The sequence below is a fragment of the Alligator sinensis genome, unplaced genomic scaffold (genome assembly GCF_000455745.1).
Source record: "Alligator sinensis unplaced genomic scaffold, ASM45574v1 scaffold308_1, whole genome shotgun sequence".
Classification (NCBI taxonomy): domain Eukaryota; kingdom Metazoa; phylum Chordata; order Crocodylia; family Alligatoridae; genus Alligator; species Alligator sinensis.
Window position 1 is genome coordinate 2,252,445 of NW_005842041.1, and position 19,366 is coordinate 2,271,810.

At 40.7% G+C, this 19,366-nt stretch overlaps 1 protein-coding gene across 9 annotated transcripts in view; it reads right to left on the reverse strand.

Annotated features, from left to right (window-relative positions):
• Window positions 1–6: 6 nt before the first annotated feature.
• PTAR1 (protein prenyltransferase alpha subunit repeat containing 1) overlaps window positions 7–19,366 on the reverse strand; it is a 58,718-nt gene continuing 39,358 nt past the window's right edge. Inside the window, exons 6-9 of one of the 9 annotated variants that reach the window (XR_003093818.1) lie at window positions 8,590–8,906; window positions 5,306–6,798; window positions 4,151–4,259; window positions 7–1,834 (exon numbers count right to left, since the gene is read on the reverse strand). Coding sequence is in view for 7 of the 9 variants with exons in the window: in XM_025202985.1 (XP_025058770.1) it covers window positions 4,169–4,259; window positions 6,478–6,798; window positions 8,590–8,906 (729 nt within the window). In the remaining 2 variants the exon portion in view is untranslated. Of the gene's footprint in view, window positions 6,799–8,589; window positions 8,907–19,366 lie in introns of all 9 variants that reach the window. The other 8 variants (XM_025202985.1, XM_025202987.1, XR_003093817.1 and 5 more) reach the window with 8 other exon arrangements.

Here is a 19,366-nt window from a genome sequence, read left to right on the forward strand (position 1 = left end):
GGAGATATCCAGCAGCTTTCAAGATCTGGCCCATAGTTTCTTGATGAAATCACTAATATGTTTTAAAATACAGGCAGGTGAGAAGGGCAGGCCTAAAGCAGGCAACTAGCTACAGTATTAGCTACGGGCTATATAAAATACTGTTCTAGACTAAAAATATTAAGAGCCACTTATTATACATTTAGCATTTATGCATTTTTACCAATGATTATAAACTGTAAAAATGTACCCTAGTTTTCTAAGATAATCTATGCCCTGAGAAGTTACACTGCACACTAAGTAAAAGCCACAAGGAAGTGTCAGGTTTATAATTAGTGACCACAGTAATATTTTGAAAGCATAAACTGACTACAAGGAATTTTCCTGGAAGCACTGGTTTCCTCTGTTTGACAGCAAAATAATGCTTTGTCAGAGGCAATGGTTGATGAGAGCCTTTACAAATTATGTTTTTTCCCAACTTTAAACACTACTTAATATTTCCTCCATTTGTTTAAACTCTTGAGGGGAAACTAGATGGCTTAACACATAAAGCTCTTGCTTTTCACCTCTGAAATGAGGGTCTAGATCTAGCCTGAGGATCAGAATAAAATAAGCCTGATGATCTCCATTTAAGGACATTATCAGAGCATTTTTTGGGAGGTAGTCGACATTACCCTTACATTATATGAGGCCACCTCCCCATAGTTTTTCGATGTTCACTGGTGGGGGAAAGCAGTTCAGAATGAAACACTCTTTGAATGTAATAGGAAAGACAAGAACCATGTTTTTGAGAAGTAGGCTGATCTTATTTTGCAACTAAACTGCATTTTATGTCCTTCTGAGAATGGCAATTATTCTTCCTCTTTGCATTTGATATAAAACTAAAAGACTTAGTTGTAAGTAAATGTCAAACATGGGAATATGGAAAAGTCACATTTACCTTTCACTCTGTTAATCTCAACAGCTCTGTTGAAGACAGTCTGACAATTGTATTATTTTACATTGGCGTAGAAAAAACCCAAAAAGATGAGTAACACTTTGATCATGTGGAAATAGCACTACAGGCAAGAGCAAAGCCATACACAACCTTTGTTTGGAATTTTGATCATGAAATATTGGTAAACTGATTGTTAAATTCTCTTGTGGTTGCTTAATTATGGGTTTTTTTTAAGTACCTATTTTTAAGACATTTGTTTGTTAAGTCTGGCTATGTAGACAAGCCCCTCCAAGACACTTTGATTTGTTTGTCCAGACTATACAGTACAGTTTAAAAACAATTAAATACTTCAAGCTGAAGAGTAACAAAGTCACTGCTTTACATAAATTACTAATTATACATAATGTAACACTAAAACAAAGTGAAACACTTAAGCAAATTTCAGTTGTAAAATGGAATCCCAACTTTACTATATTAATTCTTCACTATACCTATTTGCTTTTAAACCAGTGCTACATAAGGTAACTAAGCTATTAGCAATAAACTGACAAGTATATTTTCTGCATATTTAAACAATAACAAGATTTTATAAAGAATGCGTAAGCGGTCAACCAAATATTGTAATAAGCAGGCATGGGTATGTTAACACACACGTACATAAAAACATGACCTGTTCCAATGTTAAATTTCTACAAGAGTTCATTGCTGTCACCAGGTTTGGTGCTACTGCAAGTTTTGTTCCAGCAACTACAGCCCATGAGATAAAATATCAAATGCCAACATAACACCAGTCAATGCACATTACAGTAAATAATACATGTTTAGAAATGAGACTGTCCACTTTCACCTGATTGTTTAACTGTGTTCTCACTTCTGAAGTTCCAAGTGACATTCATTCTTCAAAGCCTTCCTTAATTTCTAGTGCAAAGATATTGCTATAAGACTGATTTAGTGCACAATAAAAGTTTTCACCAATGTAAATGATAAATGGTATAGCAAAGGATAGAATTAGCACAAGTACTTAACCATAAAAAGGACTCAAACAGTTTATTGATAGTCAAAGCCCAAATTTATATCCAGAATAAGTATTTGGTGCTGCCTAGTTACAGTCACCTAGCATAACTCATTGACATTAAAAGTTAAAGATATGCTGCCCTCTGACATACTAATTGGCCAATATATGTTACTTAACATTGAGAAGCTGAGCTCAGGAAATGATGCATATATTAAATGCCAATGACCTGACGTCTAAAAAATTTTATTATGCTGTAATTCCCCCTCTCTCCATTAGAATTTATAAGAAATTTTAATTTGACTGATTAGTTGGTCTCAGCTGTAAAAGTTCACATGCAGGACACTGCAAAATTCTCAGTTTTAAAATATATTCCCCCCAAATTACAATAATCAGTTCATATAAAGGTTAAAGGACCCAGACAGCTTGAAAATAATATTTTTAAGAAAATGTATTTTTTTTTCACTATTTTCAAAGTGAGAAAACTGTGCTTAGGTTTCAAATATGGATACTGTTAGTTCACCGTTTAGATTTTCTTCAGCTGGGAAAGTGTAACTTATTATCATCAGCTTCACTTAGATTTAAATCTTTTTTATGGTTGGGTTTTCAGCACCACAAACAAAGGAGGACAATTTTAATGCAGTTGCTTCTACTGGAGATTTAAAAAATCATGAAAATATCTCCATCAGACATTTTTTTGGGGGGTGGAGAAGCAGTATTGAAAAAAAAATCTACAATTTGGGTAACATTTCAGTTGGCAGCACTTCTGTAAAATGATTTTAAAAAACCATACCTCACCTTTATTCTGAGAACTACTGGAATACTTTAAATGCATTGTAATACTACTTGACTATACAAGACCAAATCCTGTCTTCATACAGGCATGCATAATTCACACTGACATCAATGAGAATTGTACACAACTTTGAAGGCAGGGTTTGACCTTAAATGTTTATGACAGAATGATTGTCAAATTCAATATCAGGCTATTTCTACTACATAGCTCTAGGAAGGCTGACTGAGAGTTTAAAAAGTCTAACTGATATTTATTATAATGGATTTTAAGTCAGGTTCCACTGCCATCCTTGAAATTCCTTCTACAGAATCCAGTCACTACAGTACAAGTACAGAGAGTATTGTCTTTCTTCCTCTCTGCCTCAAATGATGGGGTTTTATTTGTCCCACAAGGCACAAATTCTCCTCAGTCTGCTCCCTTCTCCAATACCCTTCCATTGTATCTATAACCCACACAGAGTAAAAGTGGAGAAGACAAAATTAAGATGCTGCCTTAACTCTAAAAGTAAATTCTTTTAGCACAGATAAAACAGTCTCTGACAAACATACAGCCAAATGCCTGCGTACTTTCTGGGTAGGCACTTATCACCTACATGTTCTGAACCCAGGCTTCTACTCAGGTTTCATCCTAGCCTCACCTGCCATCGCACAGAGAACCATCTGACCTGGGGTTAACACTTTACATTTGGACTAGTTTACTCAGCTGAGGCATCAGTTATAGCCCTAACTTCTATTAAGCTCAGGCTGAAACTCAGCTACCATATTTACATGAATCCAAGATGACTTTGACTTTAAGATGACCCCCTGCCAATAATTAGATTTTAGACATGGAAAATTATAAATTTGTTATAATTTTTCCATGTCTAGAATCTAATTGTTGGAGGGTCCCCCACACTGCTGCAGCAGAAAAAATAGCGGGAAGGGGCAGGAAAACAATGGCAGGGGAGGTGGTAGGGAGGATACCAGGGTGGGGACAAGTGCTCCCTCTACCACTTACCTCCCCGCACTTATCTGCCCTAGTATATGTCACCCCACCACCTGTCCTTTCCCAGTGCTTGCCCTCCCCCCTCTGCCTGGGAGCAAGCACTAAAAGAAGAAACCTGTGCACCGTTGCTGCTGTCCCCAGCTGAGCTGGGCTCCCCACAAAGCTGCTCCCTGCTGCAAGAAGCAGGAGCAGCTCTAGAGATAGCCTGCATCAGATAGCCAGAGACAACAGTAGGAGAGTGCAGGTTCCTCCTTCCAGTGACTACGCCTCACCAGTGGAGGACGTGAAGTGGTGGGAGTGGGAGGGGGTAAAAAAGTGGAGCCGGGCATGGAACAAGTGCTGGAAGGAGGAACGTATGAGCCGCTGCTCATGTCCCTGGCAGAGCCAGGTTCCCTGCACAGCTGCTCCTTGCAGCACGATGGAGCAGCAGCTTCACCTGTACCTGGATCAGCTGAGGACATCACTGCTTGCTGCAGCTGCTGGCTGGAGTGGTCCCATACTCAATTCTATGATGAGACTTCATTTCCCCCATGTTGAATGGGAAAATAAACCTCATTTTGGAAAAAAAGCAAATACAGTACTTAACAGTGAAGAAAACAGCAAAATCTTTTGAGTTTTGATGGTCCTCCAAAGCCCCAACCACAATCCCCCGCTTCTGCCCCAAAGCCAAACAAGTTCTTCTAAAATTGATACAACTGACTAGGAAAGAATCCTAGAGTATCTCAGCACCAAGAACCATGAAATAAAACCCCAGACACACACAGACATCCCAAACCCCAGACATACTGCAGAACCGGTGAGAAGGCACTAACACAAATAAGGCTTTGCAATGGAGATGCTCAAACCTATATGTCACTCAACTCACTCATCTGCAAACTACAGACATACAAGGTACAATCTGACACATCTTTACCAAACTCATTTTAGCCACAAAGTGGTTTTGAACTCCAAGGCCTAGAAGTTTAACTCTTCAGAGTTAAAAAAAACCCCAACCCAAAACATACCCAAGTGATAGAGACCCTGTTTTAATACTACTACCTATTTCCTGAATGACCTGAATAACTCTTTAGTTCATTCCGGTCTCAAAATCATCAAATTTAGCCACATCACTAAAAGCAAACATACCAGAGGAAGTCTATTTTCCCTTTGACATGCAAGAATAACTGCTACCCAGACATGACTTAGGACCCCTGGAATCCCACTGCCCATTGCTCCAGTGCCCTTCACACTTCTGAGAGTAACATCTTTTCAAGCAGCACACCTCCATTTCTACTCCTCATTGTACTTTCTCAATGATAAGAACAGGAGCATGAAGCTGATCATTCTGAGGATGGAATTTGTACAGGGAAAACAAGCACAGATCATAGTAAAGGAGCTTTCCCAAATTTCCAAAATTTTTGAACTTTAGGAGTAAAGCAGCCCTGTGGCAAGCTTTCATTTAAACAGGGCAACATTTTTACAATGGGGCTTGCACTAGCATAGTTACAGGAGTCCAACTACACTGGTGCAGATGGTGAGAGGTTCTAAGAAATGCCAATACAGACTATTCATATTTAATTGCACTGATAACCAAAAGGAAATTCAAGGATAAAACTACCTTAGAATTGTATAATCACAATATATACATGAGGTGTTGGGCAGAAGGAGGTCCACTGACTGACACGGAAGACACTGAATTGAAGTCTTGCCTAAGCTAGAAATACAGAAGTACAGGCATGCACACAAATGCAGAAAGGAAGAAATCCTGACTAACTGTCTTCATAGTATAGTTTAACAAATCAGCTAGCACAATTCCTTTTTACTTCCATCACTTAAAATGCTTGTATACTGTGTTTTTATGATGTGTGTGTGATTGCATAGTCTTTGTTGGGCTCTGTAGTGTTAATGCAATACATTCACAAATGTAAATCAAGTGTCATTAACTCTGGCTTTTTGAGGTAAAATAAATAAATAAATAAAAGTATATAATGTTAAAGACAGAAATGTTTCCACGTACAGCTTTAACCTTACTCGCTTGTTGCATGAGAGAAAAACAGTTTGTTTTCCCATCTCTACCTGCATCAGACTTGGCATTGACTTAAGCTTAGATTTTGATAGCGACCTTATGTGATAGAGCTGTCAGGCAAATAAAACAAAAAGTGTAATTCCAGTATAGTAGCAATACATGTTGCCTTTATGAGGAATTAAAAGGGGCACTGGAGGCAGAAACACAGCAGCCTCCTCTTTTACTAGTGGTTACTAATTCAGATGTAAAAACTCACTAAATACAATCTGGGTCCACTGGCTCTGTACGAGTCATTGCCAGCCTTGACTATGTTGGAGAGGAACAACATAGGAACAAGCTAATTTTATGCTGACAGATCTACTAACTTGTTTCCCAGACCCTCCATTTGGATCAGAATCATTTTAAATCTTTTTGTTAAGCCCCTCTGTTCACAGTCCACACTAATACAGAAAAGGTTCATGGGGAACAATGGCATGACATGAAGCTGCCACAAGTAGAAATATAGTCTTAAATCTTTGAAGGAATAAAGAAAAACAAACTATGTTTGCTTAATAAAAAGATATGCCAGTTTTTTAAATAAATAAAATGAAAGATTATTACTCTGCATATGAATTTCAGCACTGACCATAAAAAAGTGAGAAAAACATGGCTAGCTAACACTTGCAACCATGACATGCATTTGTGACTGAAAAGAGAATATTGCACTAAAAGAGGAATCCTGCAGGTCTTAGCTTTTCCTTCACTGACTTGGAAAATTAACTAACCATTTTTTATATGCAGTAGCAAACCTAGCCTGCTCCACATCTCTACAAGTTGATAAAACCTTGTCAATGAACCTGTATTCCATTTCCAGGCCAAGAGAGTCCTGTGTAGGGGCACGTTTTAGTCGTTTGGTTTCTTGGGTATAGCCTTGTTTGTTGGAATCATGCAAACCGTCAACATCCATGGCTTGAGTTACATGACTGACTGCAGTACTGGGGTGGGAATTATTTAGAGTTCCATCGCTGCTGTCTACCGATGTCAACCATATATTTGGAAGAAGAAGTTTGTTGTTTAAATGGTGCTGAAGGTAGAACACATGCCGTCTTCAAACAGGAAGGAGAGAAAAATAAATAAATATTTAAAAAGTCATATGCTTCAAGTCAAGTTGCTGCCATTGCTGAAGACATTAAATGATGTTAGAATTCAGTGAGTACCCCCCAACCAGCCTGACTACAAAAATCATGTTATTTTGTTGGCACGGAAGAAGTTGATTTCCAGTTTTGCAGTGGGTTATGAAGCTTTTCACTTCTCTGTAACGGATCTGAATATTACCATCTGACAGCAGGTATTTCACATATTGTCAGATGAGTGGGTGGTTTTACTTTACTTCTCAGTGATGCAGACACCAGTGCACTAAAGTCACCATCGCAACTGGCATTCTAAATGACAGTTTCAGCAGCGGTGTCAAGCACTAAGAATTCAGACTTTAGGGTGGAAACACTGCACAGAAAACGAAGGGAAATGCAATTAGTGTGGTGAACACTGTACCTGTTCCAAGGCTGTACAGAAGACTTTCATCTACTGGACTGTTAATCTGGAACCTTCACAAAGACCAAAAATCACTCACTAATGCTCACTGCTGTGTGCATATGTAAAGCAGTGATCAGAAACTGTTTTGTGATCTTGTCTACAGATGATATGGCCTATTCAGCTCGCAGCTATAGAGCTGGACTCTTTAGCTCAAGCTGTAGATACTCATATTGTCAGCTCCCTAGGCCCCCAGTTCACACTCTGCAGTCAGCCAAGCTGCAGCCTGTCATATCACCAAGCAGAGATTTGATTCAGACAGGCAACTACTGCACATATACAGTAACATTTTTCCAAATTATTTTTAACATTTTCAGGACAAGATGAAAGTGATCTCTTCAATGAATTGATGGATGACAGTAAATACTTAATGTTTGTTTCCTGCCCCCCAAAATGATTTAATACCCATTAAAAGTGCCAGATTATCATCAATAGCATGTTATTCCCTATCCTACCCTACATACACAATTCAAACCTCATCTGGTCTCATTTTGTACTTGATTTTTTAATGCAGTGGTTCCCAGTCTTTTTAGACTCAAGGAACTCCTGAATAGACTTGAGACACCCCTTGGAAAATGCCAGCTCTTAGTTTTCACTCTTTTTTACCTACAGAAAAACGATGGAGCAGGTTTTTCTGTTGCAAATATCTCAGAAAAGACCACAACTCTGAATTTCTATTTGAAATGATTCACAAGATAAACTGAGAGATGTTTCTAAACGTAACACTACTAATATTGTGCAGCACCCCACAGTATCCATGAAAGAATCTTAAGGCACCCCAGGGTGCCATGGCACCTTGGTTGCGAATCGCTATTTTAATGCAAGGAGTGCCTCCACTCCATCCTTTTCTCCTCCCCTCAGGTAACAAAAGTATTTTATTTATGGAGAAGATAAAAAAAGTGTTGGGCATTTTTTACTAGCAACAAGTTCAGTGTCACATCAGCCATCCCACCTTTTATCCAGTCAGGCCCATACATACAGCTGGCAATTTGGAGGTTTTATGTAATTAATCCATCTTTTGTCCTTCAAATGTTAGGAACAAGAAGACCAATTAGCATCCAAGCTTTATCCTGCTCACACCATTCTCTGGAGAGTCACAGAGTTTGTTTCAACAAGGTATTGAAGGCCCATCAATTTTTTCATTTATTATCTCTAACATATGTGCAGGTCTAAACTAAATGCTCTGCATAAAGCAGAACACGTCTTTTGCTCAGCTGTACCTCTAGCAATGATAACTAGATTTCCCTCTGACCTATGTTTCAAAACAAATCAAGATATCAAACAAACTTTTCTGAGTGTCCTCTTACCTGTGACACCACAATGTTTCATGCCCCGGGTAGGTATCAATAAGATCAGTGCAGAGTTCCAATTCTTCCTCTAAAAGTTGGGAGAGATCTACTCTCTGTTCTTCTGCACATGTGGCTTCTGCTGCTTCATTTTCTTCATCCTTTGGGAGACTGGAGCTTTGTTGGTTTACTAGTTGATTTTGCACCAGTACAGTATTGTCAGCCACAGTTCTGCCAGTCAAGGACTTTATTAAGAACTGGCGGTAATGGAATCCACTGTGGTCCGAAACATGCATGGATACCCAATATTTAGTTGAAGAAAGTTCATTGAGAAGAATCTGAAACAAAAAACAAGAAGCAGTAGAATAATCCATATAAAAATGGATTTTTCCTGTATCAACATTTACTCCTCTTAATAGGTCTCTTAAAGCTTTTGGCCAGTTTTTAGTCACCACTGCTGCACTGATCATTTTAAAGAAAAAAGAGTATGAAATAATCTATTTAAATATTTTTACCAAAACATATGCCTACCTCATTAATACAGATTTTCCACATTAGAACACTTATTCAACACTTTTTATCTTACAACAGATTTAAATGGTATTGTTACATACAAGACAAGTATATATTTGGAGACCAGATTATTGAACCTAAGCATTCTGATATGCTTATTCACGATTTTGCCCTGAGGGATATCTAGGGATTTCTGCACAAAACAGCTTTCATATCTCCCACCTTTTAAAAAGGAAGAGGCATCAGAAGCTTTCCTTCAAGGTTTTAAAGCACCATCTTTAAAGGGATTTGGCACAGAGCTAAAAGCACATGGGGCTTAAAGCAGGACTGAGTAATAACTTGAAAAAAATCCAGAGAATAGTGGAGGAAAAAGAAAAAAAAAATCTACCTGGTTCAGGAGACTGGCAAACAACTAACCATTGCTTTCCAAACAAATCCCTTTGCAGGATGAATAACATCATAAGAATTGCATTCATTTTGTGTCCATCTTTTAGAGTTATGATAGATGTGAATTGTTTGGACAAGCACACAAGAACATTGAAAAACAAGCTTTACTTAGCCTGACAAAGAAGAGTTAGAAGTGACTTGAATAGGGTACTCAAAACTATAAAGGATATTGTAAGGAATGACAAGCTCTTCCTTTCTATTATGTTGCCACATGGTAGAAGGACACTGAATCATTCAGTGAAGTAAATGTGCAGTAAATTTAGAACAAATAAAATACAAAACAGGAATCTCATTTAATTCAGGATACAGTGACCCTCTGGTACTGTACTGACAAGACAGGTCTCAGAAGCAGAGACTGAGATAAGTGAGACTTCTACTGCTTCTCAGTGGGAGAGAGTCAAACTAAAGCAGGGTCTGGGAAGTGAAAATTTAGATTCCTGAACACAGAGGCTGGTTTCCCTTCACATCTTACTTGGGGACATAACATTCTGAATTAGAAGAGGGGCAGTATGAATGGCAGATCTTAAAAATAGGTCCTAACCAAAAGCCTCCTGCCACCTAAACAATGAGCATGTTATCCAGCAACTTTCACTATACTTTAAAAGGAAAGCCAAAGCAAAGCATGGGATGTGAATGATTCTTCAAGAAGATAGAAACATGATTTGAACACTTGCAGTTGATGGCTATCCAAAATTTATCATACAAGCTACTTTGCAAAAAGCAAGATGCACTATGCAGGGAAGCAATGGTTGAATTAATTTGATATATTGAACTAATGAGCATTGGCTATTGTGTTCCTTAAAAGGGATTTTAAAATAATTTACATCTTTTTACCAGGAAGGACTTATAACCAGTAAAATAATTTTGACATTTTAGGACTTAGAACACTAAGAAAACCAAGTAATATGTTCTTTACTACAGAATTGTTATTTAAAGCAGCCAACCATTGAACTCCTGGGAAGTCTTTCTAAATTAATTGAAGTAAATATTTAGAACATTGCCTGCAGCTAATATATTTCCCAACACCAATATTGATGTGTTTTCTGTTAAGAGACCCAATTTATTTTGAAAACTTCTGAACACTAAATTTGATTTTTAGAGAGATTGGTGTGTCTGACTGTTGGATAGTGCTTCTTCTTGCTTATTTCTGCCTAAAAATATGTCTAGTTCTAAGTGATGCATTTCTTTAGAGGATTTAATCTTTTCCCCATATTATTCCTAATATGGAAATTTAAAACCATCTAATGTCAATGGTACCCATCCATCCATTTCCTTATGGTCCTTGCTGCCAGGACTGCTTATGCATTTTATCCAATGATTCTTTAATGAAAAAAGCAAAACCTGCTGGAAGCAGGGACCAGAACCAAAGAACTCTCATAACTGGGCTAGAGACATAGTTTCACTTCTGTTGTCATGGATTTTCTATTCTTTTCTACACAGTAAACCAGCTTAAACAGCAAACCCAGAGGATGGCCCAGTCTCAACCTAGCATACAGTCTAATGGCTAGGACATTCTCCTGGGAGATGGGAGATTTGAGTGTGAACCCCTTCAGTCTGAGGTCACCTCAACCAGTGTTTTAAAAGAAAAGAGTGAGCCAGTCACTGTAGACAAAGGAATAATTGAGAAACAGATTTTTGACTGTGAATCTTAGTTTCTCACAGGTACCTAACTCAAGGTTGCAGGTATGTACCAAAGTCTGGGGCAGGATTTCAGGCACTCTTCTCTTTATCATTTCCAGCTAGGAACAGGTGCCAGAACTGCTGACTATCAATCTTGTGTTTTAACCATGAGACCAACTTCCCTCTCCCTGACAGATGTTATCTGTAGGTTTTACAGTTTTACAATTTTGCTATGACAATGACAATCTCTAGAGCCATAAGAGAGAAATAGTTGTGTTAGCCTAAAGTCAGGCAGAAAGAAGACCAGGGCAGATGTTTCACAGCATCTGACAAAGTAGGCTGTTGCCTATGAAAGATTATGCCATTCCAAACCAGTTGTTTTCTAAGGTGCAACCTTGCCCTGTCTTCATATTTCAAACAGAAACACAACGTTTAAGCCATTAGAACCTCTATAACACATGTTGCATTTGATGTGTATCATGAAAAAGTCAGATTCTGGTTTGTTTTGCCTTTGTTTTTTAAGAAAATGGGTAGATAAAACTAAACAAGAGACCAACTATCATCTAGTCCACTGCTGTCCAATTTCTAAATGGCTGGGGGCTGCACTAGCAGGGGCTGTACACCCTGGGGGCCACACTGGGACTTGCCAAGGGCTTCTTAAGTTAGACGCCATGTGGGTGGCCTGCGCTGTATGGCTGCCATATCCCCCAGCACTGCTGGCTAGACTGAGCTACACAGCATCTTGCACTCTGGGATGGGGACAGAAAGTGGAAACTGGAGGAGGGAGTGGGGAGCTTGGAGACCGCAGCTGCTGCTGCAGCCTGAGCAATAGGAGGAATGGTGGCCTAGTGGGAGACCACAGGCCACAGATTAACCTCTTGTGGGCCACATGTGGCTCATGGGCTGCCAGTTGGACAGATCTAGTCTAACATCCTGTATAGCACAGGCCATAGGAATTTGTTAGACTTGCAGCATATCTTTTAAAAAAACAGGCTTACAAAGTTCCACTAAATCACTAGATCTTTTGAGAAAAGAGACTGTCTCGGAGTTTTATACACTCTACAGAAGTGGAAGATGCTTGCTGCTTAAGAGAGAGATGATGTTGGAAGAATCCAAGCAATAGCATAATGCTATACAAAGTGTTTTGTTCATCAACCTGTTCCCTATGAACCCCAGCATTATTTTTTTACCTGATATTCAAGCATGGCAAATAGATGCGAGCGCAATACATTAAGTATCCCAACTCCAATATTCAACATATCCTCTACCATTCTAACGTAAGAGATGTACTATTCATTTTAGGGGGTGACTGCCACCCTGCCCGCATGAGGTATGGCCTTGCTCCCCCATGCAGCACCAGTGGTGCCTGCCCGGTCGCTTGCCTGGTGCATCATGCTGCCTCGCCTCCTCACCAGACTCTGACCTGGACTTCTGAACATTTGGCCAGGACCGGGCTATGGAATCCGAGAGTGTCCTGGCCAAACCAGGATGTATGGTCACCCTATGTAGATAGGATCCTATAGTAGTTAGCCGTGTTAGTCTGAAATCAGGCAATAGGTAGGGCAAGGTGGCACCTTACAGACTAACTGGTACAGAGAGGCATGAGCTTCCATTGGCAACAATCTATCTTATCAGATGTTATGCATTTACTACCAGAAAGAAAGGGTTTTATATATTGAAGGTAAAAGGATGGGGGCATGTGAGTGGGAGGGTGATGGGGATGCCAGGATGCTAAGAAAGCTAAAAAGTAGGTTGATTAGATCAATTGAGATGAACAAGGCAGTTAACGCTTTGTGGGGTACTGGAGTTAACAGCTAGTTCAGATATAAAGAATATGTAGTCCCTTTTGAGACCATGGTTAATACAATCAAGTCTGTGTATGATTTCTTCGTTCCCAGTTTCAAGTTCAAGTCTTGTTTTATTTATTTATTTAAGGACAGCTACTCTGGGGCCAGTGATGGAATAGTAAAGTGTTCTGCCATGGGCTTTTGTGCATTTCTGGCATTGATGTCGAAACAATGGTCATCCATTCTCTTATACAGGGATTGCCTCACCTGGCCTATGGTTGATGTTAGCAGGTTCTATTAGGCTATGGAATAAGATGGTTGCCTATGAAAGCTCATGCCTTTATGAACTAAGGTGCCACCATGCCTTACCTTTTGCCTATATAGGATTCTAGTGATAGAGCAAAAGAGTCCTGAATGCATTGAACTAGAACCTGAAACCATCACAATGATCTTTTCCCTGAACAGAAACAGATAGATCCACCAGAGGACCAGCACGTACAACCTAGAAGGTCACATCTTTTACAGGAATGAACTACTTTAAAAGTTAACCCATCTTACTGTGAGTCATGCATACAGAAGTGATTTAGAAATCATAGAAATCATAGAAACTAAGGGTTGGAAGGGGCCTTGAAAGATCATCGAGTCCAATCCCACCCCCTGCTCGGGGCAGGAATACTGCTGCGATCAAATGATCCCAGCAAGGTGCATGTCCAGTTTCCTCTTGAAGACTTCCAGGGTTGGGGACTGCACCACTTCCTTTTGAAGTCTATTCCAGATTATGGTCACCCTTACCATAAGGAAGTTTTTTTTTACATCCAACCGGAAACCATCCTCTAAATTTATGGCCACTGTTGCTTGTCCTCACCAGGGGCACCCTAGTGAACAGTTTCTCTCAGCTCCTGACATTCACACCTTACATACTTATAGACAGTCACTAAGTCCCCCCTCAGTCTTCTCTTCCCCAGGCTGAACAGTCCAAGATCCCTTACTCTTTCCTCAAAAGGTTTGTCCTCCAGGCCCGCAATCGTTCTTGTGACCCTTATCTAGACCCTTTCAAGATTCTCTATGTCCTTTTTGAAGTGCGGCCCAGAACGGGACACAGTCTCCAACTGGGGTCTCAACAATGCCAAGTAGAGAGGAAGTATCACTTCCTTAGCCTCGTGACACATCAGCTAATGCATCCCAGCATGCTATTAGGTCTGTTGACTACAGAGTCACAGTGGAGGCTCATGTTCATCCTGTGATTAACCATAACCCTGAGGTCCCTTTTAGTCATCATGCTGGCCAGGACATCTCCTCCTTGTCATGACCCAAAGGGTATGATTTTGTGTGTGCTTCGACACTGCAGAATTATTTCCCGCCACATGGAGCTTTCTTTGCACGGTGCAATTCTCAGTTGCATAGAGAAAACCCCGGTGCAAAGGAGTTCCCGCCACCCGTATGTAAATTTGTTTCCCACTACTGGCTGTTTCTAAATTATTCCCACGTGGCGGCTAGCGACTGGCTTGCTAGCCGTATAAGAGGCTTGAGCAGTTTCCGCCCAAGTCGGAGATCTCCGAGAATCTCAGGGGGATCCTGAGAACCCCGATTCCGAGAATTCCGGGAGAAATCCGAGAGAATTCCGGCAAGGAGTCCACGATTACCTCGTGGACTTCTACGTAAATCTCGAACCGAATGGTGGCTTGATCACCCATCAAGAGTCTCTCCCCGTCGCCGCACGATCCCTCGACGTACCCCACCCTGCGCACTCGTGGAGAGTCACCTTTCGGACTCTCATTTCGGACGGTCCATGGAGCTTAGCAAACTCCGTGAGTGTGTATCCAGAGCTCTGTTCGAGTTTGTGTTGTGGAGCCTAGCAAACTCCACGTGTGTTTTTTTTTGTAACTGCAACTCAAGAAAGTTTTCCTGCCTGCACCGCGACCACCTACGGTGTAAGTAAAATAATCTTTAATCAACCTCTACGCGTCCGTGCCTAATTCTAGTTAGTATGAATGGCAGATCTTAAAAATAGGTCCTAACCAAAAGCCTCCTGCCACCTAAACAATGAGCATGTTATCCAGCAACTTTCACTATACTTTAAAAGGAAAGCCAAAGCAAAGCATGGGATGTGAATGATTCTTCAAGAAGATAGAAACATGATTTGAACACTTGCAGTTGATGGCTATCCAAAATTTATCATACAAGCTACTTTGCAAAAAGCAAGATGCACTATGCAGGGAAGCAATGGTTGAATTAATTTGATATATTGAACTAATGAGCATTGGCTATTGTGTTCCTTAAAAGGGATTTTAAAATAATTTACATCTTTTTACCAGGAAGGACTTATAACCAGTAAAATAATTTTGACATTTTAGGACTTAGAACACTAAGAAAACCAAGTAATATGTTCTTTACTACAGAATTGTTATTTAAAGCAGCCAACCATTGAACTCCTGGGAAGTCTTTCTAAATTAATTGAAGTAAATATTTAGAACATTGCCTGCAGCTAATATATTTCCCAACACCAATATTGATGTGTTTTCTGTTAAGAGACCCAATTTATTTTGAAAACTTCTGAACACTAAATTTGATTTTTAGAGAGATTGGTGTGTCTGACTGTTGGATAGTGCTTCTTCTTGCTTATTTCTGCCTAAAAATATGTCTAGTTCTAAGTGATGCATTTCTTTAGAGGATTTAATCTTTTCCCCATATTATTCCTAATATGGAAATTTAAAACCATCTAATGTCAATGGTACCCATCCATCCATTTCCTTATGGTCCTTGCTGCCAGGACTGCTTATGCATTTTATCCAATGATTCTTTAATGAAAAAAGCAAAACCTGCTGGAAGCAGGGACCAGAACCAAAGAACTCTCATAACTGGGCTAGAGACATAGTTTCACTTCTGTTGTCATGGATTTTCTATTCTTTTCTACACAGTAAACCAGCTTAAACAGCAAACCCAGAGGATGGCCCAGTCTCAACCTAGCATACAGTCTAATGGCTAGGACATTCTCCTGGGAGATGGGAGATTTGAGTGTGAACCCCTTCAGTCTGAGGTCACCTCAACCAGTGTTTTAAAAGAAAAGAGTGAGCCAGTCACTGTAGACAAAGGAATAATTGAGAAACAGATTTTTGACTGTGAATCTTAGTTTCTCACAGGTACCTAACTCAAGGTTGCAGGTATGTACCAAAGTCTGGGGCAGGATTTCAGGCACTCTTCTCTTTATCATTTCCCGCTAGGAACAGGTGCCAGAACTGCTGACTATCAATCTTGTGTTTTAACCATGAGACCAACTTCCCTCTCCCTGACAGATGTTATCTGTAGGTTTTACAGTTTTACAATTTTGCTATGACAATGACAATCTCTAGAGCCATAAGAGAGAAATAGTTGTGTTAGCCTAAAGTCAGGCAGAAAGAAGACCAGGGCAGATGTTTCACAGCATCTGACAAAGTAGGCTGTTGCCTATGAAAGATTATGCCATTCCAAACCAGTTGTTTTCTAAGGTGCAACCTTGCCCTGTCTTCATATTTCAAACAGAAACACAACGTTTAAGCCATTAGAACCTCTATAACACATGTTGCATTTGATGTGTATCATGAAAAAGTCAGATTCTGGTTTGTTTTGCCTTTGTTTTTTAAGAAAATGGGTAGATAAAACTAAACAAGAGACCAACTATCATCTAGTCCACTGCTGTCCAATTTCTAAATGGCTGGGGGCTGCACTAGCAGGGGCTGTACACCCTGGGGGCCACACTGGGACTTGCCAAGGGCTTCTTAAGTTAGACGCCATGTGGGTGGCCTGCGCTGTATGGCTGCCATATCCCCCAGCACTGCTGGCTAGACTGAGCTACACAGCATCTTGCACTCTGGGATGGGGACAGAAAGTGGAAACTGGAGGAGGGAGTGGGGAGCTTGGAGACCGCAGCTGCTGCTGCAGCCTGAGCAATAGGAGGAATGGTGGCCTAGTGGGAGACCACAGGCCACAGATTAACCTCTTGTGGGCCACATGTGGCTCATGGGCTGCCAGTTGGACAGATCTAGTCTAACATCCTGTATAGCACAGGCCATAGGAATTTGTTAGACTTGCAGCATATCTTTTAAAAAAACAGGCTTACAAAGTTCCACTAAATCACTAGATCTTTTGAGAAAAGAGACTGTCTCGGAGTTTTATACACTCTACAGAAGTGGAAGATGCTTGCTGCTTAAGAGAGAGATGATGTTGGAAGAATCCAAGCAATAGCATAATGCTATACAAAGTGTTTTGTTCATCAACCTGTTCCCTATGAACCCCAGCATTATTTTTTTACCTGATATTCAAGCATGGCAAATAGATGCGAGCGCAATACATTAAGTATCCCAACTCCAATATTCAACATATCCTCTACCATTCTAACGTAAGAGATGTACTATTCATTTTAGGGGGTGACTGCCACCCTGCCCGCATGAGGTATGGCCTTGCTCCCCCATGCAGCACCAGTGGTGCCTGCCCGGTCGCTTGCCTGGTGCATCATGCTGCCTCGCCTCCTCACCAGACTCTGACCTGGACTTCTGAACATTTGGCCAGGACCGGGCTATGGAATCCGAGAGTGTCCTGGCCAAACCAGGATGTATGGTCACCCTATGTAGATAGGATCCTATAGTAGTTAGCCGTGTTAGTCTGAAATCAGGCAATAGGTAGGGCAAGGTGGCACCTTACAGACTAACTGGTACAGAGAGGCATGAGCTTCCATTGGCAACAATCTATCTTATCAGATGTTATGCATTTACTACCAGAAAGAAAGGGTTTTATATATTGAAGGTAAAAGGATGGGGGCATGTGAGTGGGAGGGTGATGGGGATGCCAGGATGCTAAGAAAGCTAAAAAGTAGGTTGATTAGATCAATTGAGATGAACAAGGCAGTTAACGCTTTGTGGGGTACTGGAGTTAACAGCTAGTTCAGATATAAAGAATATGTAGTCCCTTTTGAGACCATGGTTAATACAATCAAGTCTGTGTATGATTTCTTCGTTCCCAGTTTCAAGTTCAAGTCTTGTTTTATTTATTTATTTAAGGACAGCTACTCTGGGGCCAGTGATGGAATAGTAAAGTGTTCTGCCATGGGCTTTTGTGCATTTCTGGCATTGATGTCGAAACAATGGTCATCCATTCTCTTATACAGGGATTGCCTCACCTGGCCTATGGTTGATGTTAGCAGGTTCTATTAGGCTATGGAATAAGATGGTTGCCTATGAAAGCTCATGCCTTTATGAACTAAGGTGCCACCATGCCTTACCTTTTGCCTATATAGGATTCTAGTGATAGAGCAAAAGAGTCCTGAATGCATTGAACTAGAACCTGAAACCATCACAATGATCTTTTCCCTGAACAGAAACAGATAGATCCACCAGAGGACCAGCACGTACAACCTAGAAGGTCACATCTTTTACAGGAATGAACTACTTTAAAAGTTAACCCATCTTACTGTGAGTCATGCATACAGAAGTGATTTAGAAATCATAGAAATCATAGAAACTAAGGGTTGGAAGGGGCCTTGAAAGATCATCGAGTCCAATCCCACCCCCTGCTCGGGGCAGGAATACTGCTGCGATCAAATGATCCCAGCAAGGTGCATGTCCAGTTTCCTCTTGAAGACTTCCAGGGTTGGGGACTGCACCACTTCCTTTTGAAGTCTATTCCAGATTATGGTCACCCTTACCATAAGGAAGTTTTTTTTTACATCCAACCGGAAACCATCCTCTAAATTTATGGCCACTGTTGCTTGTCCTCACCAGGGGCACCCTAGTGAACAGTTTCTCTCAGCTCCTGACATTCACACCTTACATACTTATAGACAGTCACTAAGTCCCCCCTCAGTCTTCTCTTCCCCAGGCTGAACAGTCCAAGATCCCTTACTCTTTCCTCAAAAGGTTTGTCCTCCAGGCCCGCAATCGTTCTTGTGACCCTTATCTAGACCCTTTCAAGATTCTCTATGTCCTTTTTGAAGTGCGGCCCAGAACGGGACACAGTCTCCAACTGGGGTCTCAACAATGCCAAGTAGAGAGGAAGTATCACTTCCTTAGCCTCGTGACACATCAGCTAATGCATCCCAGCATGCTATTAGGTCTGTTGACTACAGAGTCACAGTGGAGGCTCATGTTCATCCTGTGATTAACCATAACCCTGAGGTCCCTTTTAGTCATCATGCTGGCCAGGACATCTCCTCCTTGTCATGACCCAAAGGGTATGATTTTGTGTGTGCTTCGACACTGCAGAATTATTTCCCGCCACATGGAGCTTTCTTTGCACGGTGCAATTCTCAGTTGCATAGAGAAAACCCCGGTGCAAAGGAGTTCCCGCCACCCGTATGTAAATTTGTTTCCCACTACTGGCTGTTTCTAAATTATTCCCACGTGGCGGCTAGCGACTGGCTTGCTAGCCGTATAAGAGGCTTGAGCAGTTTCCGCCCAAGT